The 26419-nt window shown below is 43.7% G+C and overlaps 1 protein-coding gene across 2 annotated transcripts in view; it reads left to right on the top strand.

Moving 5' to 3' along the window:
- The window catches only part of Fam13a (family with sequence similarity 13 member A), a 90753-nt gene extending 77536 nt beyond the window's left edge, over positions 1-13217 (top strand). The window contains exons 14-18 of one of the 2 annotated variants that reach the window (XM_048439634.3): positions 2351-2446; positions 4183-4266; positions 7820-8016; positions 8758-8859; positions 11047-13217. In XM_048439634.3, coding sequence (XP_048295591.3) covers positions 2351-2446; positions 4183-4266; positions 7820-8016; positions 8758-8859; positions 11047-11173 — 606 coding nt within the window. In that variant the 3' untranslated portion in view covers positions 11174-13217. The remainder of the gene's footprint in view (positions 1-2350; positions 2447-4182; positions 4267-7819; positions 8017-8757; positions 8860-11046) is intronic. The other variant, XM_048439635.3, reaches the window with a different exon arrangement.
- Positions 13218-26419: the final 13202 nt, after the last annotated feature.

Raw genomic sequence — 26419 nt, 5'->3', positions numbered from 1 at the left:
TAAAAGTGAGTGGGACTTGGTGGTACACACCTTTAATCCCAGCACTGGGGAAGCAGAGGCTGGTAGATCTCTATAAGTTTAAGACCAGTCTGGTCTACAGAGTAAGAGCCAAGGCTATTACACAGAGAGAACCTATCTTTACAAAATAAAAACAAAACAAAAATGTGATTCATAAGCAATTTCCAATGGTTGACTTATAAAATATTGGCACAGGGTAAGGTTATCTAACATTCCCTATGAGAGACGCTTTCATGCTCCACATTGGGCACCATTATGTAAAATGGAGACTGCACTTCCATTTCCCAGTGACTCAGACCCGAATAATCACACATAAAAAAACTATATTAATTACAACACTGTTTGGTCAATGGTTCAGGCATATTCCTAGCTAGCTCTTATATATTTTAAATTAACCCATTTCTATTTTATATTTTACCATGAGGCTCATGGTTTGTTACCTCACATCTTGTTTCTTGGGCAACTTCAAGGCATCTACCTGACTCTACTTCTTTCTCCCTACATTTAGTTTAGCTTCCTGCCTACCTATATTCTGCCCTGCCATTGGCAAAGCAACTTCTTTATTAACCAATGGTAATAAAACATATTCACAGCATACAGAGGGAAATCCCACATCAAAAATATAAAAGGGTTTGAAATTGCAAGGCATCACAAGAACAAGGTATACTGTCTTAGTTAAGGTTTCTATTGCTGTGATAAACACCAGGACCAAAAGCAGCTTAGGGAGGAAAGGGTTTATTTCATTTTACAGCGTGTAGTCTACTGTGAAGGGAAGTCAGGGAAGGAAGTCAAGCAGGGCAGGAACCTGGAGCAGGAGCTGATGCAAAGGCCATGGAGGAATGCTGTGTACTGGCTTACTCAGCCTACTTTTTATAGTATGGGAGAGGGACCACTTGCCCAGGGGTGGGGTTGTGCACAACGAGTTGGCTCTCCCACATCCATCATCAGTCAAGAGAATGCACCACAGGCCAATCTGGTCAGGGCATTTCCTCAACTGGGGGTCTCCCTTTAAAAATGACTATGGTTTGTGCTAAGCTGACAGAAAAGCAGCCAGCATCAGTGGTGGCATGGAGGACAGACTCACCCTTTCAGGACGGAGCACAGGGAAAGAGGGCTGCACCAAGCTGGTTTATGATCTGCAACTTCCAAATAGAGAAGAGAGAACGCCCCTTTCTTGTAAAGGGAATCACACATAATTAGGCATGAGATAATCTAGTCTATTTCTGGAGTTTGGAGTACAGTGGAGAGGAAAGAAGTCGTAAATGATGAAGGGTTTCAAATCCTATACAAGGAAACTGGACTGGATTCTTTCTTGCTGCGTAGAGATTTTGAGCCACGTGCCAGATGAAGGAAATGAAGATGAATCATCCAATGGGCTCCAGCAACAGAAGTTCCTTGAATACTCTCTGTTTGCCAGAATTATACTTTTAAGAGGGAACAATTTCATGTGAAAGAATTGTAACTGAATGAGTTGGTTAAAGTTGATAAACATTATAATAGAAACGCTTGCACGCACGCACACACACACACACACACACACACACACACAGAGAGAGAGAGAGAATGAACCATTCAGAGATTTTGAACCTTGAGTTTCTTGGATTCTCTTTTACATTTACATATTTATTGGGAGGAGGCCCAACACAGCAGATAGAGGTCAGAAGACAACTCGTGGGAATCAATTCTCCTTCTACCATATGGGTTCTGGATGTGTCAAGCTCGGGTCAACAGGCTTGGCAAATATGCAACTTTACCTGCTGAGTCATCTCACATCATCGCCCCTTAAGGAGTTTTGTTTTGATTCTGATTTTTGTTTTTTGTGGGGTGTGGGTGCTTTAAATTTTATTTACTTACTTTTATGTGTGTGGGTAACTTGCCTGCATATACATTTGTGCACCATGTGAATGCATACCTGAAGCCCACAGAGGCCCGAAGAGGCCATTGGACCCCTGGAGCTGGTTGCAGATGATTGCAGACTGCTTTATGTACCTAGGTCCTCTGGAAAAGCAGTTAATGCTTTTAACCACTGAGCCGTCTCAACAGCCACCCACCTTGAGTTTTAAGTAGCAGTTTTAGACTTGCCATAGTAGGCCAAGAACATGGCACATTATTCAGACACAGAAGAAAGTATACTAACGGGGTGGTTTCCAATGATTGGCAGGGTAAACCTGTAGTATTTTTATTTATTAACTAAATATTATTGACTAATGTCGGTCTAACTAAGTTTTGTAAATTGTATCATCTTAGGGCCACAAAAGTCCACAGCATGCTGGGACAAGGGACGGCATAACCTGGGAGCTGGCTTCTCACTTGTCCTGATCTTGCTTTTCAGGTAACAAAGACTGAGCGTCAGATTATGAAACCTCTGTATGATAGGTATCGCCTGGTCAAACAGATCCTGTCCCGGGCCAGTGCTGTCCCCATCATGGTGAGTGAATTCTTTCTCTTTCCTTTGGCAGCCGCTGGCTATTCTAAGAACACCTGGTTTTGTTAGGTTTCAACTACTGAGCACATGACTAGGAAAACAACTTGTGGAAGAAAGGGTTTAGTACAGCTTATAGTAATAGTCCATCATAAAGGAAATTCAGGGAAGGAACTCAAGGAAGGGACCCAGAGGCAGGAATTGAAACAAAGGCTATAGTGGAACACTGCTTATTGGCTTGTTCTCCCTGGCTTACTCAGCCTGCCTTCTCATAGAATCCAGAACCAACTGCCCAGGGGTAGTGCTTCCCACAGTGGGCTGGACTCTCCCATTCAGTCAAGCTAATGCCTCACGGATATGCTTCAGACCAATCTAATGGGGCCGTTTTCTCAACTGAGGCTCCCTCCCCTCAGACGACCGTAGATCGTGCTAAATTGACAAAAACTTACCAACACAGGGCTCTAACCATGCTATCTTTGTGAGTGTAACCCCCCTTTCTATTGGAGGAGCCCCACCTATGCATATAGGACCCTAACTGTCATTCTCATTAAAGGTCGGGCTGTGGTACTTGAACCAGCCATGTGTATTCATGTCTTACCGCCTGAGGAATGACTTGATCATTCCTCTGGCACTCGTGGGGCCAGCACCTAAACCCATTCCTTAGAGACACAGCCCAAGAGGTAAGGCTGGACCTTCTCCAGGCTCTGCATTCCAAAGAGTGCCTTCTGAGCTCTGGTGCAGTCTGTCCCCCATTCATGGAGGGATGACTCCCTAAGAACTTGGCCCGAGGAGGCCCCTCTAGAGAGCTCCAGAGAGAAGGTCCTTGTTTTGCAACTGATGGGAGTGGAAAGGGAGGGAAAAGAGAGAGTGGGAGCCCTAGTGCTTGGAAAGTTGCCTACCATGGCCAGCATCTTGAGATGTAACTTCTGTGAGCCCCTGGGAGAATGACAGCCCCTGTCTGGCTGTGGAAAGTCTTTTACCTGAGAATCCCCTCCTCAGGCTAGATACTGTGGGGCTGGTAATGCCTGTCCATCTCAGAGAGAAGTATTACCTGATTCAGTCAGTGCCCTTGTCTGTCACAGCCTTGGCTTGATATCACAACTAAAAGGCTTGCTGTCTTTAGCTGCTACTATTATCTAGTGCTTCATTAAATCTTGTTATTCGTTTCTTTGTTTCTAAGCCTAGAGTAGTCTCTCACATTTATTTTAGGAGTGCACTTGTTTTTATGAAAGAGGGAGAATCCAGCGACTGTAGGCAGGTGTAATGAAAAGGTGTTACTCTTCTGCAAACTTCCTGCAGAATAAGCTGATTAATAAGATGACTAATGTAAGGAGCCATTGTCTCTCACCTGTTAAGAACACTTAGGGTTCCTAAAAAGGGGGAATGTACAACAGAGATGTTCAATGAATGTCACAGGCTTGTGCGACCTTGAACTCCTGTCCTTTGCCAAATACAATTAGGTGTCCTCGCTGGAGCTAGGGAGGATGGGGTGTGGGTAAGTGCTTTCTTTGGGGGATTCCTGAGAGTTTGGTTTGTAAAGCACATTTACATCCTTGTTCTACTCCGTCCTCTCATTAGTATTCGTGGGCACCGAAGAACTTTGTATTAGATTTTGGGAGGGGGTGCTTTTGGTGGCAAATGGTTATAAAATGTAGTAAATACTGGTATGTTGAATGGTCTGAGAGCTATAAGGCAAGGAAAAGCAGTTCATAATATATCCTATTTGTTAATGCTTGTCACAGGGTTCCCCCTCCAGCAAACGGAGAAGCCCTTTGCTGCAGCCAATTATCGAGGGCGAAACTGCTTCCTTCTTCAAGGAGATAAAGGTGAAGAGCTTGGTGCTAGCACTACCCTGCTAACCTCCCCGGGAGTGGCAGTCCCTGGGCAGTGGTTCCAACAGGCATTCCCTACAAAGCAGTAGCTGCCCCAGCCAGCTGTGGGGATTCGTGGCCTACTTATATCTTTATAACTTTGTCAATTCCCAAAGTTTCCTTCCGTTCTCCTCTTTGTTAACTTGTTCTGTTTTGCTTTTACTTTGATCACAGAGAATGTTTTGTTTCTCACCTTGTTTTGTTGTTGTTGTTGTTGTTGTTTTAAAAATAATGTTTACAATTTAGAAGTTAGTTAGGGCCAAAGAAGACAGAAGTGAGGTTTTAGAGCCTGTCATATTTTTGTGACATTCTAAGGCGACAGTGGTGATTTATTTCCAGTAGTTAGGAATGATTATCTCAGAATAATCTATTGAGGGTGATCAATAGGAAGCTTCATTTCCTTGCCTGAAATAAGGTAACCCTCGAGACAATACCCAATTTTAAGGTATGAGACAGACAGACCCTCTTAATGGCTTTACTAAATAGAACCAAAATTACAAGTGCAGCCCTGGAACATCAGGGCTGGTATGTTATATTAGATCTCCAAAATTACAGCTATTTTCTTACAATATGCTTTGATATCAGTGAAAGGCAACACGCTTTGTCCATCTGGTAGTTTTACAGATGATCTGAATCTTGGTAATTGAGCAAATTTGGACAGTTTGTATACGAAAATTAGCGTGCTTCTCTCAGAAGCTTATAATGGGCTTATTACCAGGTAAAAACATGCTCTTGAATACGTGCAAGATGTGACACCTAATAATCACCTCATTAAACAAATGCTAGGTATCCTAATGATGCTCCTCTTGGACAATGACAATCTACCCCTGCTTATTCTTTCGCAAAACTTTTTAAAGGAGAATATTTTGGCTGTGGCTTACTGCCTACTGGCTCCCATTATGCTCAAAATTATATGTAATTTTGCAGTGATTACATTTCTTTTGTAAATACAGCTGTCTTTGGTTCATTTCTTCTAATCAGACATAGCCACTAGCATGTTTTTGATAACACATAGGAGATCTAATACAATTCACAATTTGGTGTGTTTGGAGGTGAAAAGACCAAGTCGATGTGGTTTCTTTAAAACTTATCCCTGGGTGTGCTTGCTTTTGGGAAGAAACCAGCTTGTGTGAAATAGAGTCAGCTCAAGTTCTGAAAGTTCTTCTTATTGTGGGCCTTCAACCCACAATAAGCCCAGAGAATTTTCCTGTCCACTCCAGGAACCCTCTAAAGCACAATGGAATAGGATTCTGTTCTCAAGACAGACACTTTCGGAGCCATGGGAGGACGAGGCTGCGTGTCACATGAGCTGAGTGACAAAAGCAACGAACACCTTGCCGGCTTTTTAGCTAGCTTTAATGACAAATTAGAATACAATTATATATCATGCAATTTTAGAATGTGTTATTTTGATAAGTGTAAAATAGTTACAGTGAACACTAATGTTTTGTAGCTGGTCTAGCCCCTACATTCCACACACACACTTTGCCCCGCTCTGGAAGGCCAGGGAAGACGCACATGGCTGCTTCTCTTTATGGCTCTTCACACATTTACAGTCGCGCGTGCCTTTCCTCCCACCCTGCTCCTGGCCTTAGAAGCGTTTCTCTGAGCTCTTGTGGCTCGCCATGGAATGTGGGCTTCAGGCCCTTCAGCTGTCCCTGGCTCTGCTGCAAACACACAAGTCAGTTGGTTTGTGTCTCCCCAGATCTGGTTTTATCCAAGCTATGTTTTAGCCAGGACAGTAAAGCAAGAGCCAGGCCTTACTTTTCCTGCTGGCAGAGACACTATCAAGTCTCAAAACCCTGTCTCCTGTGTAACGGACACTCTGTCAACAGCTCGTTTTAGATATTCACTGATCAAATTGTCAGCACTGGGTCAGGAGAACTGCTGAGGGATGCTCCCTAGGTCTCCACCTACAAGTTTCTACCATCCCCTCTCTAGTTCTGACAACCAAAAATGAGTCTAGATATTGCAAATTCCTAGGGGATAAAATCACACCATTGAGACTTACTGTCTGTGACCCGCCTCTATGTGACTCCCATCATGCTGAGGGATCCTGTGATCCCATGATGCCTGTCTGTGAATTTCTTATTGATCATGCATCCAGATTTTTCTTTTCCTAACCTACTTAGAGAACCTTGAACTTTCCAGCTTCTTTTTATACCATTATCAAGCTCTATGTAGTAACCTAAATAGAGATTCTGCGTTCCAGCAATCTGGATGGCATCTCCACCCTGCCACTGATGCGCACGGGGATTGCTCCCTTCCTATCGCCATCTATGGAACTAATCGCTGTTGACTGGTGCCTTCAGGCAAGGAGCCTGCTCTGGACTTTTCCCTTCGGGTTCTTGTCACCATCTTGGCTGAAATTTTAATACTCACCTTTCCTTTTGGTGGATCTCTGGGCACTTTGTTCTTTATCAAAATCCAGATAACACATCAGTCCTATCAAAAAAGAATAACTGGTTTAAAGGAGCCAGTACTAGGGTCACTGGTTCTTTCCCAGATATGCATTATTTGGGGGCTATGCTAAGTATCTACCATTTATGAGCTTGTTTCAATGTCTATGTTTTGTATATAATTTTCCCCATGGTTTTCCAAGACCACCAAGAGTAGTTTTGTTAGGTTCATCTGAAAAAAATTAACAGGGTATTTCAAATTCTCTCCAGACTTGGAATATAATTAGGAGGACTTTTGAGATTTTTATTTACTTTTTATTTTATGTATATGAGTATTTATCTGAATGTATGTCTGTGCACAGTGTGTGTGTGTGTGTGTGTGTGTGTGTGTGTGTAGTGTCTCTGGAGACCAGCTCTCCAGCCCATTAGTAGAACTTTTGAGAAGTGGAATCCTACGTTCTTATTTGTTGCTTTCCTTGCTATCCCTTTTCAGCTGTAGTGAAATGTTTGCTAACAGCTTTCCTTTAAATCTGACCTGAGAGACCGCACACAGACATTTGTTCCGCACAGATTTTGGTCACGCTGTGAAGCAGTATATTCAGACCCAAGCTCTGCCTGGGCTTTTGGGTCTGTTCTCCTTCATCTCCTACATCCAGAGGAGGTAGAAGAGGAGAGGGAGGCCGGCGGGTGTTGCCTGCCAGCTGTGTCTCCCCAGGTTCTGGGCATATGCTGCCTCAGTTACGTTTTGTAAAACTGGCATAGGTGGGAACTGTTAACTTCCACTTATAGAAAGGAATGTTAGAATTGTTTACTTAAAAATCAAGTTTTGTCTGAAGTTTTAAAACAATTTATATTGTAAAGAATACTGAAGCATTGTTTCTTTGGGCCAAGCAGAGATTAAAGACATAAAGCCCTGCTGAGGTAGAAAGTGCCTCCTGGCTTTGTCCAGCTTTGCCTTCCATACTTAGTCTTGGTGCCACCATTTTAATAAAATAGAGAAGAAACCATGTGAATGTGGTGACTTTGGTGATTTCTGAATGACACTTGTAATGGGAACATACTCCTCCAAAGCGTGCTCAGAGTGTTTTTGGATTGCCATGTATCTCTAGGAACAAGAGGATGCAGCAGAAGATGACAGCCCCACCAAGCCAGACTTCACCGTCGCGCTGAAAGCAGACTGCAGCGCACACTGTTTTCTGGAGCAACTTGAGGACGATGCTGACGGATTTATCTCACCAATGGATGACAAAATGCCATCAAAATGCAGCCAGGACTCGGGCCTTTCAAACCTCCACTCTGCTTCGATGTATGTTGTTTGGGCAGTGACATTAAAGTGACTTCATGCAAATAACGATATAAATGTTAGTTTGGCCAAAAAAAAAAAAAAATCACAAATGACTTACCTACAGTATGTTTAAATAGAGAAGATAATGATTTTAAAAAAAACAAAACAAAAAAAAAACACAACAACAGAGATGGGCCCGGGGCTAAAGCCAAAGAATATGTGAGTTTGAGGCAAGCCTGGGCTACAGAGTGAATTGAGCTGCAGAGTACAACCTTATCTAGAAAGAGTGAGGAGAGGGTAAGACAGAAGGAGGGTGGAAGGGAGAGGGAGAGAAAGAGAGAGAGAGAGAACAGAAAGCAGGGTGGGAGAGATGAGGAGGGAGCAGAGAAGGGAGAGAGGGAAAGAAAAAGCTCACTGTTATCAATTTATCAGTTTTCTCATATATCTTATTGCAGGAAGTTTTGAGATCTTGCTTAAACAAGCAGAAGGTCTCTGAATGACACTGTGGCTCTGTCCACCACAGTTCATTTAGCACTGAGTACAGATGTCACTTTGTTCTTTAAAAAAAAAAAATTATATGACAAAGTGCTGTAGGGTTTCATAAGATCTAATAACTCAGGAGTAGCAAGATCCCCTGTGACTCCTTAAGGCCACCATGACCCTTAAGTTGTTTCCTTTTCTTCTCCGCTCCCATCCAACCACATGTTCATTACATGTATAACAATTCATATTTAAGTTTTTGTAATTTATTTTTTTTCTTAGACCTGAGCTCTTGGAATACCTTCAGGAAATGAGAGAAGAAAAGAAAATGATTCGAAAGAAACTTCATGATTTTGAGGACAATTTTTTCAGACAGAATGGGAGGTATGTGTGTCTCTCTGTTCTTCCTTTTCCCTTCATCTCTTATTCCGCATTCCAGGCCCCCCCTCTGCCTCTGTCCTCGGGTTTATTGTGCCTAGGGACCCTCAAGGATTTTCAGTGACACTATGAGATCTATATGTGTATTTAAGATGAAATGCTTCTCATACAGAGCGCAGGACCTGTACAGGATCTGCTGATACACAACACCAGTCTGTCACATTTGCTTCTCAGTGAAAACAAGTAGCTTGGAACTGAATTTCAGATTGTCAGCATTGAGTTTTTTCTCAGGAAACAAGAGGCAGAAGAATGATAACGGGGGAGTTAGCCCCAATTTAAAACCCAGAGATGGACTGGGGATATGGCTCAGTTTGTACAAAATCCTGGGTTCATTCAGGAGCACTACAGAACAGAGAGAACTCAGACCATAGCTGCCAGGGCTGAGAGAAAGCGGTGTGTGAGATGCAGTTAAGCATGGATCTGCCTGTCTTTCCCCATACACACTGCAGACTATTTAGAATATGGATATGCAGACAAGAGAAGTAATTCCTAAAATAATAATAATAGCCAACGTAAGTCAATTTACTATTCATTGTTAAAGTGTTAATTTGATGTGTCTGTCTGTATGCCTTTTCTTTTCACATTATTCTTCTCACATGTTGTGTGCAGAATTCTATACATGAACTATATTTTGTGGAGCCCACAGACGGTTTAAAGGGCGATAAATTGCATTGGTGCCACATTGAGGGAAAAAAGACTTTGTCTTGGAGGAGCTTAAACCAAGAGTGAGCCTAACTTCGAATCCTCCACTTCCCCTTGTGTCTTCCTTCTGTCCCTAATAAAGGACTTTCCTCGACATCTATTGGATATCACAGAAAATATGGCTTAAGAAAGGGATGAGGAATCACTGGTGTTAATTTTTTGCCAGAGTGTACAGGGAATAATTTACTTTATGAACCATAATGACCCAGAATAGCATTCTAACCCACAAACGTCATCAAGCTATATCTGCAGATTGAGGCCAACATTTATGGTAGATACCCGTTTCCCTTAAGTTTTGCTTTCAACCTATTGGTTGCTTTCAATAAATGATTCCCAACACACACACACACACACACACACACACACACACACACATACACATACACTATTCACCTACTGTTCTGAGTTTGGATGGAAGAATACAGACACATGCAAAAACACTCATACATATAAAATTAAATAAACCTTAAAAATAGAAATTTAATGGTTCATTAGATAAAAGATATAAAATGAGAAAAATATGAACAATTGTGTGGCTTAGTATTATGTCAACTTGATACAAGGTAGAGTCATTTGAAAAAAAAAAAAGAAACTCAGTGGAGAAATGCCCTCCCTTCACCGGACCTGTAGTTCATTTCCTTGATTAATTAATTATTGGTGTGGGAGGGACTGACCCAATATGGTCATGCTGTCCCTGGGCTGATGATTCTGAGTGTTATAATCAGTAAAAAGGAGCAAACCACTAAGCAGCAATCCCCCCACTAAAGCCTCTTCTTCAGTTTCTGCCTCTGGATTCCTGTCTTTAGTTCTTACCTGACTTCTCTTTAAGATGGACTGAAATAAAATCTTTCCTCTTCAAGTTGCTTTTTGGGTCATGATGTTTTATCACAGCAATAGAAACCCCAAGAAAGTCAAGAATGAATAAAATATTTCTGCTTGCCCGACTTGGTAGTGCATGCCTTTAATCCCAGCACTTGGGAGGCAGAGGCAGGTGGAACTTTGGGAGTTTGAGGCCAGCCTGGTCTACAAAGAAAGTTCCAGGACAGCTAGGGATGTTACACGGAGAAACCCTGTCTTGAAAAACAGAAATAAAAAACAACAACAACAAAAAAAAAATCTGCTTATTTTGGAGAAACTTACTGTGAAATCATACTTAACAATCAGAAAAAAAAATCCTCCATTCCTTAGTTGTTTGTGATCTATTAGATCCTAGATTAGCTTTATAGACACTGAAGTAGCATGGTATCTCCAGAGAAAAACCACTTTTCATTCGTCTAAATCCAGCCCATCTAGATACCAAGACCCGATTACCAACACTGATTCTGCAGGTTGATAAAACACGTAGTTTCCAGATGGTAATTCCTGATGCATGCTGTCCTGTAGAACAGAAAGAAAGTGAGCCTCAGCTCCTCTTCCCTTTGCTTCCTCTAGAAATGTCCAGAAGGAAGATCGCACTCCGATGGCCGAGGAATACAGCGAATACAAGCACATAAAGGCAAAGCTACGGCTGCTGGAGGTGCTTATCAGCAAAAGAGATGCTGATTCCAAGTCCATGTGAGGACTGGTGGTGCGGATGACAGCTTTCCCAGGAGAGATCAGCTCCATCAGCTCCGGAAGGCAGCCTCGGAGCTGGACTTAGGAAGCAGGCAGTCTCCTGCCTCTGAGCCATCAGACTGGTTCCTGCTTCCATTGCCCGCCTTAGAAACTGCCTGCGTGGAAGGCAACCGTGTGAGCTGACTTAGAAATTTTATAATGGGAGAGTCAAGACTCTTGCCCAGATCAACGCACACTGCAGTAGGAGCTTCACTGCCGTGAGCAGTGAACAGACACGCCGTCAGACACATCCATCTACAGATAACTTTGCTGTTCTTCCCCGACATCTGAGAAACACGAGGCCATTCTAAAACTGTGACAAACACAAGCTCAGGATTTCGCTCACAGAGCCTGCTTGCCGTGGAGTCTGTGCTCTCCCTGGCCCTCACCACATGGTGACCGTGCATTGGCGTACCGTTTGCTGCCTTGGCTGTTTCCCAAGCTGCACTTGTTCACTCCCATCGATGCATTTCCCGTTAGCTCTCAGGTAGTTGGAGGCTGTAGCTGCCCGAGGTGGCAGGGCAGTCGTTTCATTGATGTGCTCTCTCAGCTGACAGACTATATGTCCCTGCCTCATACTTGCGTATGCTGAGGACAGAGTGACTCCAGAAGTAGCTATGCGGATGCTATTTTAAAATCAGGTGACAGCTGACGAGCCTAAACGCTCTTCAAGACACTGACTTGCACTTTCTCAGCCTCAGACATTGACGCCGAACACAAGAGAGGCCAGTGTTCCTATGATAACCTGTTTGGGGCTCAATTTCGTTGTTGCACTAGCCAAACAAAGGGGTCTTGCTTAGCTTTAGGCTAGGTAGAGAATATCATGGGAGAGAGGAGTCTGTATCAGGCTCCTGAACTTACCAGAGTTTAATTTTTCTACGAAAGTCAACCTGCACTAAAATCCCCACACGGATGGGTTAAGAAGAAGACGTAGCCCTTGGAACTCAGCTCACTTTCAAGGCAGAATCTAGATCACAGTTTTCAAGATGATACAGAGACGAAATGGTGTGTAGCCGATCATGATCCTCTTTCTCCCCCAAACGTCTGTGTCACAAAGCTGTCTATATTAGACATTTTAGAGGGACCAGGGAACTTAAGGCACCCAGTCATGCATCTCTTCCGTGTGCTTGCTGTCACTCGATGATGCGGTGATGCTTTTCATCCACGGTCTCTCTGAGGGACGCCGGCTTGGTTTGGCAGGCACCTGCAGGAGGTGTGTGCCGGCCTTGCCTCTGGAAGACTGCAGCATAGGCTGGGCAGGCAGCAGGGAGACTGTGTTCTGTTTCGCTCCTACAGGGTACGGTGTTAAGGAGGAGAATGGGAAATTGTATCCCCAGTTGCAAAGATACAGCTGGTTTGGGGTTCTCCAATCAGACGGTTTTCAGCCCTGCTCTCTTTGCTACAGCTCTGTCTTCGGGAGGCTCTTTCGGTAATGGGGGTGGGGATGGAGAACTCCTTCAGTTTTGCCTTTATAAATAATCACATAGAAGCATGAGCCATGGAAATACTGTTCTTATCCACACACTTAAAGATGGTACATAATCCTACCCATTTCAGTACACATGACAATGTAGTTTGATGTTCTTCGCTCTGCTGTTTACATTTGCTGATTTTCAAGAAGCTATATTGTGAATAAAATCACGTAATGTAGGGTTGTTTTCTATCTTCGAAGCCTGACCGTCAATCACTCACGTGACCAAAAATGGTATTTTTAAAAAGAAATCCATATCTAGTCTGTAATTTTTAAGTACTTCTTCTCCTACGTAAACTGTGGAATAACTCAAATCAGGACCAGTTAACGTTTAAAGCACATGGGCTCAGGAGCATTGTTTTGAAAAAATACACTAGAGATTTTTCTTAAGCAGAATATAAATGAGAAGCTACTCAATGTTTTGGAATCCATTGTTTGCACCAAAAGCAAATGAACCAAAAGACTTATCAGGACTCCCACTCCGTTTTATGTGATCAATAAAATACCAAGTTATTGGAAATAAATCATGTATATACTATCGTGGTCTCCCTCATAATTTCTAGTCTGTTTTTCTCATAAAATGGAGCGCAAACGCAGGCAGAAGCTGTGTTTGTGCCAGGTCTTCTCTGCAGGCACATTACTCAGCGGTTTCTGGCTCTGCTGGAAGTGCGGGGGAAATTGGTTTCCATGGCAACTGTCTCTGTGGCTCTGTGTCTCCAAGCACTAGAGGCAGCATCTTAATTGGCTTCACACAAACAGAATGCTGTAGGCTAGGGATTCTCTTTTCTCTCCTGAGAACTGGCATGTATATTAGCACATAGCAACAGAAATATCAAAGGTTGTGTACGAATAAGCTTGACTTTGTGATCATGAGGACTAATGGTGGCAAAGGCATGTAATGTTGGTAAATACATGCTTTTACTGTGTTCAGTCTGGAGTAAACATTGAACCAGGCTTTTATAATTAAGTATGCTGTCATTACAGCATTTCACCTTCTCATCAGTTAGTCTTCACTTTTTAAGACACGGTGGTGTCAGATAAAGGCCTGCTTTGAAGCTCTAAAAATTTTTGTAGGGGTTATTTGCATGAGTTTGGTGCTCTCCACGAAAGACCAAGTCAGATTTCCAATTTAAAAGCTAGGGTCTTTTATTACCAGGCTTCACTGTGAACACTAGTCTTCTCGCCCTTAGTTCGATTCAAAGGCTCATTATTCGCTACAGAGCCGCTATCGACAGGTCGCGGCTATTTGCTGCAGAGAGCTATTTTCACCTTGTCTCTTTCTGATGCAACACTTATACAGAAGCCGCTTGTAGGCTGAGTCTGCTCTCCTCACCCAGTCTGTCTAGACCAGGACTAATTCAGCCAGTTTGTGCCTATTTCCAAAAGGTCCTGGGGCCACACTACCCTTTAGTCTGTCTGGGACCTTCCTGGTTTTCAGTCGAGAAAACAGGGTGCAGCGGCCGCCACAAATTTCGAAAGAGATTTAAACTTGAGTAAGATGGTGTTTTTCTACTGCTGACCGTATGTGTCCCACAGACTACTCTGTGGAAAGCTAATTGCAGCCTAAGGTTTGTTTGACTTCCACGGATGTTTTTCCCAACACTCCTTCGCATCCTCAGTTCCCTTCCCCCCGTGTGGCAAAGTGGACTCCGCTGAGATTGGTGCGCACATGGGAACTTCTCTGTTCACTCGATAAAGCAGCAGGGAGGAACAAAATTGGATCCTCAAGGTCGAAGGCACATTCTCTCTAAAGTGCATGCATGTTTAGCAGACTCTAGAACATATTTTAATTTCCTTCATAATGTAACTTTGTCCAATTGACCCTAAAATGTACTAAAAAGACCATTTTCTCAAAAGCAAGTCAACATGTTTTCAACCTGCTATATTTACACTGCATACACTGTGACATGTTCCAAGCAAGAGTAAGAAGGACATACCCAGCACTGCGCATGTCACCGGCCAGGTCCCACAACCACAGCGCACGTACGTATGGATACAGACCAAGGCCAGAACGGCAGGTGCGCGTAGATGTATATGTGAAGGGGCAGAATCTATGCACATTTACAATTTCGTATTATTTTGAAGGTTCATGCTTCTAAAAGACCTCATTTGTCCCAGACTGGTGCCAGCCATGGTTAAGTGCATGGCCCGAGGAATCAGTTTGTTGACAAATCTCATTCTCCATTTGAAAGCATAAATGTAACCAGAAAGGGGTAAAATGTTACCACTTTTGGGGCCTAGAGCAATATATATATGAAATATAAGCAGAAAATATTTAAATTATCAAAGTCCTTGAAAAAACTGAAAGCAAACCATTATGTACAGTTTTTACGACTGCGTCTTGTAACAAAAAAATCAACTTTTTAACGACAGAGGCTCTGAAGTGTTGCCAGGGTCATGTGACTGAGCTGCAGATGGGTGTGACCTTTCCCTTCTTGGCTCACTTGAGCCCATGGAAAGCCTTATGAGGATTAGGGTTTGTTCTATCTCCAGAGACGGAGGGCACTGCAAGGTGAAACAAACTGTGCACGCATGTGGTAGTCAGCGGAGAAACTAGAAAAGCAGGTTGTACTTCCTACCAGCTGCCTCTAAGTTATTCATAACAGAGGTGAAGGGGTGCAGAAGCAAAGGCCTCAAGGAGGGGGTCTCTTTAGTTAAGTACATTTCCAAAGTCTACGAGGCCACCTTAGGTATGTATTTTAGGCATTTACTATCCTGAAAGTAAACAAGGACAGGAAAGGTTTGGAGAGAAGACACCGCAGCTGTGTGAAGTGAGCAGCTCGCCTCCAGGGTCACCTGTCAGGCCAGGTGCCACACAGCACCTGCTCCCTGAAGAGCAGCCTCAAGCGTTGGCACAAGACTCCATGCCCCTCTGGCTGAGGAGTCACTATACTCCAGGGGTAGAAGGCATACCTGTGACCTTCAAACTGCTCATATTGTATGTACTCCAAGTGACTGAAGATGAGGTAGTACCATGCCCTGCAGCTGCGGTGTGAGTGACTTCAGGACACAGAGATGAGATTTCATTCCACCCTTCCCGAACGGAAGCCCACCTGGAGTCCTTTAGTTTTTCTGACAATGAGTCCAAAGTAATCGATTTGGAAGAACTGACCCTGCTTCCTTCAGTATTTGGATGTTGCCTTGTGTGTGTATGCATGTGTTTTATGTGATACACACATGTAAGTGTAATGATGAAGGATGTTGTGCTCACACGAACAGAGGCCAGAGCAGGACAGGACATTGGAAGCTTCCTAGCATTCTCCGCCTTATTGTCTTCACACAGGGTCTCTAGATCAGTGGTTCTCAGCCTACAGGTCGTGACCCCTTTTGGGGGCAGAGTAAAGAACCTGACCCTTTCACCGGGATCGCCCAAGACCACCAGAAAACATAGATATTTACACTACAATTCATAACAATAACAAGATAGCAGTTATGAAGTAGCAACAAAAAATAATTTTATGTTTGGAAGGTCACCACAACAGAAGGAATTATATAAAAGGGTTGTGACATTAGGAAGGTTGAGAACCACTTCTCTAGATGAACTGCAAACTCAATTGGTCTGGGAAATTTTGGGATCTGCCTGTCTCCACTTCTCGGTGGTGGGGTTCCAGCAATGCATGGCCATTCCCAGCTGTTTATGTGGGAGATGGAGATCCAAACTCAGACCCTCCCCAACTTACAGAGCAAGCACCGTGTCTGTGGAGGTGATGCTGCTGCTTTTGAGGGAGTAGACAGATAAATGAGCTCAAATTCTCACAGGTCTACATCTTGGTCAAGTGCTGGATGCATTCCTATGTGCCCCCTGTCCTCTGCCCCATCCATGCAGTACTTTTGCTACCTGTCCTGTAGGAGGGTGTAGAGCTGGCAGCCTGAACAGAATGTTGCAATGAGACCTACACGTGGTGGGAGGGCACACTGGGGAAGGGATGAAAGAACTCAGAGGCTTCACCATTGCCTCTCTGGAATAGATTCAGCATCTTGTAAGACAAAATTTACCAGTGTAATCTCTAAGCTAAGTCAGCTCGCTGTGGCTGAGCTTAGTAGAATCGAATACCCACTAAGCCAAGTCACAATTCCCAAGTGCATTTCAGAGTGCTGGCATGTGGAAGGGGCGGGGGAGGGATTTGGCAGAACCTGGAGGTGCTGACAGCTTGGTTCTCACTTTCTTCTCCAGCAACAAGGTTTATCACGAGGGCAGCATGGCACGAAACATGGTGAGAAGCAAATCCCTTGGACTACTCCGACTCCCCGTGGGGCCCATGTGTGTTTAAATCATACGTTGCTGTGAATTCTGAAATGCAGGCTCTTTACCATGTTTGGATTTAATTTCTCAAAAGTCATTCAAAGATGTGCACCGATCCTTCGATCATCCTTCTGGGCTTGCAGCTCTGAGTACGACTTGGCAAGACATTTTGAGACCCTGACATTTCTCTTTAACTGCATTGACGATCACTACGTATTATTAGGCATGGTGAGGGCAGGGAGAGCAGCGGCAGCCAAGAGAATGCTTCTCACACCTGAACAAACATGTGGCTGGGAGACAGGGACGCCACCTCGGGGAGGGCTTTGGGGGGAGGGCTGCAGCACAGAAAGGGCCTCAGAAGTCAGGGTCTCAGGAGGAGCTCTGTATACTAGCACGCTTCTGCCTGCTGCTACACTGCTACTTCAACCTTAAGGAGCGTGCAGGCGGCATGCTGTGGATCTACAGAAATGAGCAGGTCCACAGCTAACCCAGCCTCCTACGTTACAAGCCAGGGCCCACTGGTTCAACACCCAGAGTCAGCACCATGCAGGCTCTTGATGATGTGGGCCAAGCGTTTATCCCCCCAGAGACTGTTTCTTCATATGAAAAAGTGCAAATGATGGTAGTACTACTTGCTTTACAGGCTGTTGTAGGCTCGATGCCATGTCAGCATAGAAATAAGGAGTATTTTTGCTGCACAGAAACACATTCTGAAGTCTTCCAGAACAGGCATTGTACTTCCAAAGACCATACTCCATCCCATCCCCATCACCCTGTCATTGCATGTTTGTGTTTGTCAGAAACACAATGACTCCAACACTTTAAGTACAGGTCAGTCAGTACTAATGCGATAAGTGAGCACTGTGTGCAAGAATGTATGTACAGGATGTGTTCATGTGTGTCTGCATGTGCATGCCCATGTGTATGAGTGTGTGAGCATTGTACATGCATGTGCATGCGTGTTGTACACATATGTATGTGTATACATGTACATGCGCTGTATGTGCATGTGTGCTGTCTCTGTGTGTAGTTGTACATGTGTGTGTATATGTGTATGTGTGTATAGGTCAGAGGTCAACTTCAGGATGTAAAAATGAGCGAGATTTTATGGAAACAGTTAACCTATTCTGTTGGAGACTATCACTAGTCTCAAACACCCTGGCTGCTTTCTCAGAAGGATTAGTGCTTGCTAAATTCCCTCACGAGGCAGGAAAAAAACCTTCTAAATATACTTCTCTCTAAAACATTTTGGGAGGTCCAGATCTGTTCAGACACATCAGAAGGATGAACTGAGATGGCCACTGAGATCAGTGTGGAAACACATTCCCGAGTCCTATGGAGTGAAGGCAAAGAATAACCTTTGAATTGATCTCTGGGTGACTTAGATGCCCTGAAGTTTATCTAGGGGTGTATTTTTAAACTAAAAACTAAATGTACCCTAGGGAAAGGGAGTTGCTGTAATTTTGCCAAGCTGCTAAGTTCCACAGCCTGTGGCCGTGACTGAGTAGGGGAAAGTACTTGGGGATTCCCACTCTTTCATCATGTGAAGAAGAACCAGCTGAAGATCAGGCCTGGTTAAGGCCAGCACCAAGGCAGATTTCAAATTCAAATTATTCCACAGTCTGTCCCTTCCCACGACCACCATTACCTCAGAAATTTAGAAGCCCCAGGTGTCTACTCTGACAGCGCTTGAACTTGAGAGTCCTTCAATTTTGAATGTTCGGGGACAAAAGGTCAAGAGACCTGTTTTCAACAAGAAGCTTTGGCTGTGTCCAGCCAGCCCTGCAGGACACAGAGTCAGAACCTACTTGGCCCTTACTGTTGGCTTTCATCCTGGAGAACACAGGCCCGGAGGACCCAAGAGGGAATGGGTTTGTTTACAATATGCTTTTGCTATCTTTTCCTCCTAATCTGAAGAAAAGGGGGCCATGAAAGACCAGCCTGGTTATTAGTGTCTGGCTCCATCTGAGGGGTATATTTTAATTCTTGGTTCAGGAAGTTCAACACCAGTGGGAACTGAATCCATAATTATCATAAATTGTGCCTAACTCGCATGGGATTAGACTGAGGAAAATCAGCTTTCAAAAGATCTCAAGAGCATGTGATCATGCTCTCTGCCAAGTCACCCTGGTAGAAAAAAAAGAAAAAGAAAAGAAACGAAGCTGACATCTTAGATAACTTTACTGGTGCTATAGTAACTAAAGAGTTCACATTCCCTTATTCTGGAAGGAGACAAAGTACAGGTAAGAAAGCCAGCATGGGCCAGTTTGTGGGGGAGGCTAGGCCTGTGCCCACATCACAGGCAGTGGTACTTCTGCCAGCACAAGCTGTGCTGCAGGGGCTTGAGGGAAGGCTGGATATGTGCTCCCAGCATCCACCTTTAGCAAGCAGGAACAAGGGGTCCTGATACCGGCATCCACGCTTAACCAGGAGGTACAAGGGGTCCACCCGCATCCCCCTGGCAGCCCCAAAGCAGGAACTTAAAAGTCAGAGACCAACATCTGTATGTCCTTCCCAGGACTCCTCTCTTGCAGGGCTTAGTAATTTCTTTTTTCCAAGAACCTGGACTAGAAAGGCACAATGGTTGTGTTCTGTGCCACTTCCTACTGAAAATGTCTGACTCCATTTTGAAGGCAGGAGCCATTATATGGCATTTTTAAAAATAAGTTTCTATTTACTATGAGAGTTGAGTTGCTCCCTGCTTTCTAGAACCTGGCCTCCCACAACCCATGACCTTGATTTGTTTTAGAGAAGGCCCTGACCCTCCCTGACCTTCTCTGGCTCCTCCCTAATCACATAGTGACCATGTGATGTTTTTAAAAGAATTTTTGTATTTTCTTATTGCCCCATTATCTCTCTTCTGTAAAACTACTCCTTAAAGGGGACCCAGTAGCCAGGTGCAGCCTTTAATCCCAGCACTCAGAAGGCAGAAGCAGGTGGATCTTTGTGAGTTCAAGGCTAGCCTGATCTACAGTGTGAGTTCCAGAACAGCCAAAGCTACACAAAGAAACCCTATCTCAAAAAGGGGGGTGGGGGAGGCAGGGCGCAAGAGATGGATTTGGGGCTTCTCTCTTTAGCCTGATTGAGGAGGCAGTCCTGGCCAACTCTTTTTGGTGCACCCCAATAAAACAATCAAGCTTGCTTCCAATCTGGCTCAAATTACGGTAGTGGTCTTATGCTCACCGTTGGGATTAACAGGATCTGCTCCTTTATCCCTTTCCCTGTCACAAACAACAAAATGAAGGAAATAAAAACCCACTGGTCAACAGTAATTCAATATTAATTATGTAAACTCCTTAATAAAGAGACACAGACACAGATGGGATCAGAAAACAGGATCCATCTTTACACTGTCTCCAAGAAACGTACCTCACAGCCAATGATGTGATAGATACCACCTGAAGGGAAAGGATGAAAGAACAGACTATTCTAATATCTGAATAGACTTCAAATAAAAACTAATCATAGGCAACAAAGAAAGATACTTTATAGTCATTAAAACTAAAAAACCCGAAAGGATAGTATAATTATAAACATATATGCTGATTAGTTTATGTCTACTCGACACAAGTTAGAGTCATCAGAGAGGACATGGAGCCTCAATTGAGAAAATGTCTCCATAAGTTCTCGCTGGAAGATGTTTTCTTAATTAGCGATTGATGCAGGAGGGCTCGGTCTATTGTGGGAGGTGCCATCCCTGGGCTGGTGGTCCTGGACGCTATAAGAAAGCAGGTTGAGCAAGTCATGTGGAGCAAGTCAGTGAGCAGCATCCCTCCTTCCGCATGGTCTCTGCATCAGCTCCAGCCTCCAGGTTCCTGTCCTCCATGAGTTCTTACCCTCACTGCTTTTGATGATGAACTACTCTATGAAACTGTGTGCCCAAGTTGCTTTTGGTCATGGTGCAGTCCAAGCTCTTAATTTCTGTCTCTCTTCCAAAGAGGTAGTTGCTGCTGTAGCTCCTCCCCTCTTCTCTCCCCTTCCTTTCTCTCTTCCTTCCTTCCTCCCTCCCTCCCTCCCTCTCTCCCTCTCCTCCCCCCACCTTCCTCTCTATGCTCTTTCTCCTTCTCCCCTTTCCCTTACCTTCCATAACCCACTAAATATCCAACCTCACTCTGCATGGTATACCTATCTGTCTCTGTCTCTCACCTGCCATGCAGATCCCTGCCTGGGACCCAGACACCTTCATGGCCTGCTGTGGTCTCAAGACTCGCTGCCCGCTGCCTGCCACCACTTGGAGACCTGCACCATGGTCTCAGGACCCGCTGCCTGCTGCAGCCACTCGGGGACCTGCAGCGTTTCTGCCTCTGCGCCCCTTGGGGAACCGCAGCATTTTACTTAAACCATTACATTGCTGTCTGAGACTCCGGAGGCTCTCCCACCCCTCTCCTGGGGTCAGGATCTGAAACTGGGTATTTTTTTTCCACAACAACCACATGTTCCATCTGCCTGAATGCTGACCTCTACACCTTTGGTGGTGAGTTTTCCCCTTCCAGCTCCTAACCACAGCCTTCATGGCTACAGTTGAGCCCTTCACTGCTTTCCATAGCTAAAAATGTGACCAGACAACCCGGGGTTGGTCCTCCCACGCTAGCACTGCACATGGTGTGCAGTGCATTCGATTCAGGGACCCAGGGGCCCTCAGATTTTCCTTTCTCCTTTCTCTTCGTTTCTCTCTTTCTCTCTTTTGCTCTTTCTCTCTCTCTTCCTTCCTTCCTTTCTTTCTTTCTTTCTTTCTTTCTTTCCTTCGCTTTCTTTCTTTCTTTCTTTCTTTCTTTCTTTCTTTCTTTCTTTCTTTCTTTCTTTCTTTCTTTTTTCTTTTTGGCCACTTGGAAGTGTTCCCTGCCATAAGAGACCACCCTGACCAGCGTTTAAACCTTTCTGGCTTCCAAGTCACCCGGACCAGAGCCGGTCAGGTTTTAACACCTCACCTGTAGAGAGAGGACACTCTTTTGTAGGCCCTGTGGTGTGTTTTTCATGGGTTTTCACATTTTCAGCTGTGGTATAAATCCTCAAACTATACTCTGCCAGTGTCCAGCTGGCTCTACTTTTCCTCAAACTGTCCCTGCCACCTCTACCCCTGCCGACAAAATTGGTCAGATCCACAAGGCGGCTGTTTTCAATTCCAGCCTTTGCTCCCCACCACAGCTTGTGGAATGGTGGGTGGGCAACAGGGAGGATCACACCTCTAGGTCTCGCTTCCATGCAACATGTGACTGCTGCCATTTTGACTGAGGTTGGGTGACCTTACCACCATCTTAACTGAGGTCAGGTGACTTCACCACCATTATAATTGAGAGCCAGGTCAGGTGACCAAGTTCTGCCATCTTTACTGAGGTATTCTCTGCCTGGTTTCCTGGTATTGACTCTGTTACCTGTGTGTTTTGCACAGTGGCATGCCTTTGGTAGGGCCCACCAAGTGCATCCTCTTCATCCAATTCCTATTCACGGTGTGTGTGTGTGTGTGTGTGTGTGTGTGTGTGTACATACATGTGACTTAGATGCACCTATGTTTGCTGTTAAATGTTATAATTGTCTGTTCATTGTATCTCATTCCAGACTACAAGGCAATAAGTCTCATGTTTTAAATTGGTATGTACCTTTAAGTTTCTTACAAAAATACAGTATATTTAATTCAACCCTGATTTAAGCTGTCCTCTACTATTGTCACTATTGACACATAGATCAACGGATGAGAATTAGAGGTACAGACACAAGAAGCCAAAACTAACACTGGAAAAAACACGGCCTTTTTGAATTGTTCTGGTCAAACTACATAGCTGTAGGTGGGAAAATCAAAGCAGACTGTTACCTAACAGCCTGCACAAAACTCAACTCCAAATGCATCAAGATCCTCAACAAAAGACCTGATACCCCAAATCAGACAGAGGAGAAATGGGACATAGTTAAACTCGTTGGTACGGGGGAAGGATTTTCTGGATAGGAACAGAGAGTACCAGCACAAGGCCAACAACTAACATTTACGACCTCATGAAGCTACAGCATCTGGCCAGCAAAGAACACCATCATTGAAGTAAAGGCGCATATCACAGCATGGGAAAAATCCTTCCTAGCTATATATATCTCCTACAGACAGAGGACTGGGTCTAGGAACCATAAAGAACTAAAACATACAAAACATCAAGAAAATAATGGAATTCAAAAATAAAGCATAAAACTAAACATGGGGCTCTCGATTTTTAAAATAGAAATGACTAAGAAATAATTTCTAAATATTTAATATCCTTATCCCTTATGGAAATGAAAATATAAACTACTTTGAGATTTCCTCATACCCTAGCTAGAACTACTAAGTTAAAAAAAATTTAAAAAAAAAAACAAATTCTGGTGTGGATGTGGGGAAAAAGGAACACTAATTCATGGTTCTGGTAGGAGTGCAAACTGGAACAGTTCCTATGGAAATCAATATGGTGTTTCAGAGGAAGGGAGGGAGGGAGAGAAGGTGAGAGAGAGATGGGGGGTGGGGGGAAAGGGAGAGAATGAATGAGAGTATCAATCTACCACTTAATCCAGCAAACTACCCTTTGGGATATACCCCAAAGACTATACATCTTATTAGAAAGATACTTGCTCGTTCACATTAACTATGCTTTATTCACAATGGCAAGATATGGAAACAGCCTAGATATCCACCAACTGATGAGCCAATAATGAGCATGTGTTATAATTTATACAGTGTAGTATTAGTCAGTTTTTAAGATAAATAATAAAAATTGGAGGTAAATGGATGGAGCCAGAGGCAGTCCTCCTGAGGTATCCTGAACATAGAAAAACAAACATGACATATGTGAATGTTAGCTTTAAACCTTTAACTATGTGTACTTCATTTGGAATACACCTAGAGGTTAGGACATTAGTAGTAGGCCATGGGGAGAGATAGTAAATGGAGTTACCCTATAACAGGAGACAATGCTCAACTCGATACCACAAATAAAAAACCAGAACCATGAATGGGCTACCTCTTCTTGAGTTGTTAGACAGAAGAATCCCTTTGATCCCCTCAAACATAACAGGCTAAGTCTCTGGGCTACCCTCCAGAATTTGTTGGCAAAAAGAATCTACTGCTAAATTATCATTTGAGTCATAGAACATGGATAAATCAAGCTGTACTAACATGAAGCTTTTGTCCCTACTGGCTAGCTTTCATAGTGCTGAAAAGTAGTGAAAGGAAAGAAAAATAATCATTCTTACCCAGCTATGGACCCCGAGAGCTATAATGACTGTTCTGGCAAGAACTGACTACTGGCGCATCAATACCATGAATGTTACGGAAGTAACCAACTTCTAATTGGCCAATAGGCTCACTCCATGAGATGCAACCCATATATGGCAATGCTGATGGGGCCAAGAATCTGTGGCTGGCTAGGCTATAGGGCCTAAGGTAGAACCCACTACCCAGCACAACTCCTAATGATCAGGGCTATGCTCGTTGATTAGTGCATCCCTTAGCCCTCATCAGAAAACCCTCTTCTTGCAGTAGGTGGCAATTTACATAGGGACCCACAACTAGTGAATGTGCAGAAAAAAAGATTTCTGACTCTTCAGCCCTAAATGACATGTCTGTACTATATCCCTCCTCTTAAGGCTCAGGGATTATCCTGGAAGACAGAGTGTAAGAGAGCCAGAGGTGTAAGGTGATAACAATTAAACCATGTTTTCCAGACATAATATGGCAGATGTACTCATAAACTAATTGGGATTGAGACAGCATGTACAAGGCCTGTGCCCAAACTCAAGCTACGTATGATCAGTACAGAGTAGGGAGCTGGACAACATCCCCACCCATGGCTGAGGCACCATTGACATTTGGGAGCTGCTTTGATAGGAGGAGCCAACTTTCCTTGAGTGGATGATCACTGCACAGGGCAGGTACACCCAAGAGTATCTGAGCAATACACGCTGCACTCCATGGCTTTACAACAAAGGAAATGGAAAGCTAAGTGGGTAGGAAAGAGGGGTAGAGCTGGGAAGAATTATGATCAAAATGTATTGCGTGAAATTCTCAAGGAATTAATAACCATATTTCTAAAGCAAAAACAAACAGAAAAGACTCAAATGACTTGAGGATGAAATATTTGAAGCAAAAGTTAGCTGAGCTGTGTCCTGAGAGGTCTCTGAAGAGTCGGTGTGAGAACTGAAGATTTCCTTGCCTCCTGAGGTGCTCCGAGAGGGTGACCTCTACTGGAGAGCTACCATGTGTTGTGCATGGTCCCTGGATACAGATTTTCCCATGGTTTATTTTTTTGAAGACAAAATGATTAAAATAAAAGTTAATCTCCAAAAGGTTTCAAAAGACAATTTTGTCCTCAAATATCATCTTCAGTTTCTTCGCTTATGAGCAATTAATAAGAAAGCATGTTTTTAGCCAGTTCCATCTGTGAGCTTGTAGTTATTGTTTACAGGGATAACAATCTCAGTCTACTTTTATCAGCTTTGGAAATGGGAAAATCTGAACACTGAAGTCCAAAAGTATTAGAGTTTGTGACATAATTGTTTATTTTAAAAAAAGATGTTACTTGCATGAATGAAATGATCTAAAACTAGAAAATTAAAAACAAAAAATACTGAAGAAATAAATTTTGCAATAAATATTGAAACAACTTGACTATATCCTAGACTTAATGTACAAGGAAATAATTTTCTTTAAACTTAGGACTATGTGAGTTACTAAATGTTTATTGAATGAATCTTAGCATTAAAAAGCTACTGTTCTCCTTACTTCTTGTAATTCATTTTTTATTATATGTGTGTGTGTGTGTGTGTGTGTGTGTGTGTGTGTGTACAGGCATGCAGAAGCCATGTTGCACAAGTAGAGGTCAAAGGACAACTTTTTGGGGTTTGTTCTTTCCTTCCATTGATGGGTCATGGAACTGAATCAGACATGGTGGCCAGGACCTTTACCCAGTCAGCCACCTATTTAGCTCTCTCAAAACAATACATCATACTTAAGGTAATTTTATTTAAAATAGTTTCCTGCTGGGCTCCACGTACAGATTGGCGTGGGGGAGGGGGTGATGCTAATGCTCATTAGCATGAGGTGACCAAGTCTGACTCACTTCAGGTCTCCTCTCCCCTTCTCTGTTATTCAAATGCCCTTTTCCATCAAACTGCCACCTCCCTCAATGCTATGAGCTGCTTTTGCCATCCCCATCCTAATTGTTGTAAATCCCACAGTCCACAGCTCACCTTTCTAAGTTCTCATCTTGTCACCCCAGCTCTGGATTCTTGAACACATCCTATGGAGCCACTCAACAAAAGTTGCCCACCAACTCTGGGCCTGGAAGTCCCCCTTCCCTCTCAGTTTTATTTGTCATTATTCTCTTTTCTCTGGTGCACCACACAAACTCTCCCAAGCTCTTCCCTAAGTATTCTCCCATGCCAGAGCATTTGCCAACGCCTTTCCCTCTCTGGGAAAAGCTTTTTGACCATTAACAATCTTCCCCATCCCCATTCTTCCCCACCACTTTCCTATCCACTTG

Source organism: Myodes glareolus, chromosome 6 (assembly GCF_982192425.1).
Source record: "Myodes glareolus chromosome 6, mMyoGla1.1, whole genome shotgun sequence".
NCBI lineage: Eukaryota > Metazoa > Chordata > Mammalia > Rodentia > Cricetidae > Myodes > Myodes glareolus.
This window is presented reverse-complemented; position numbering and strand designations above follow the sequence as displayed.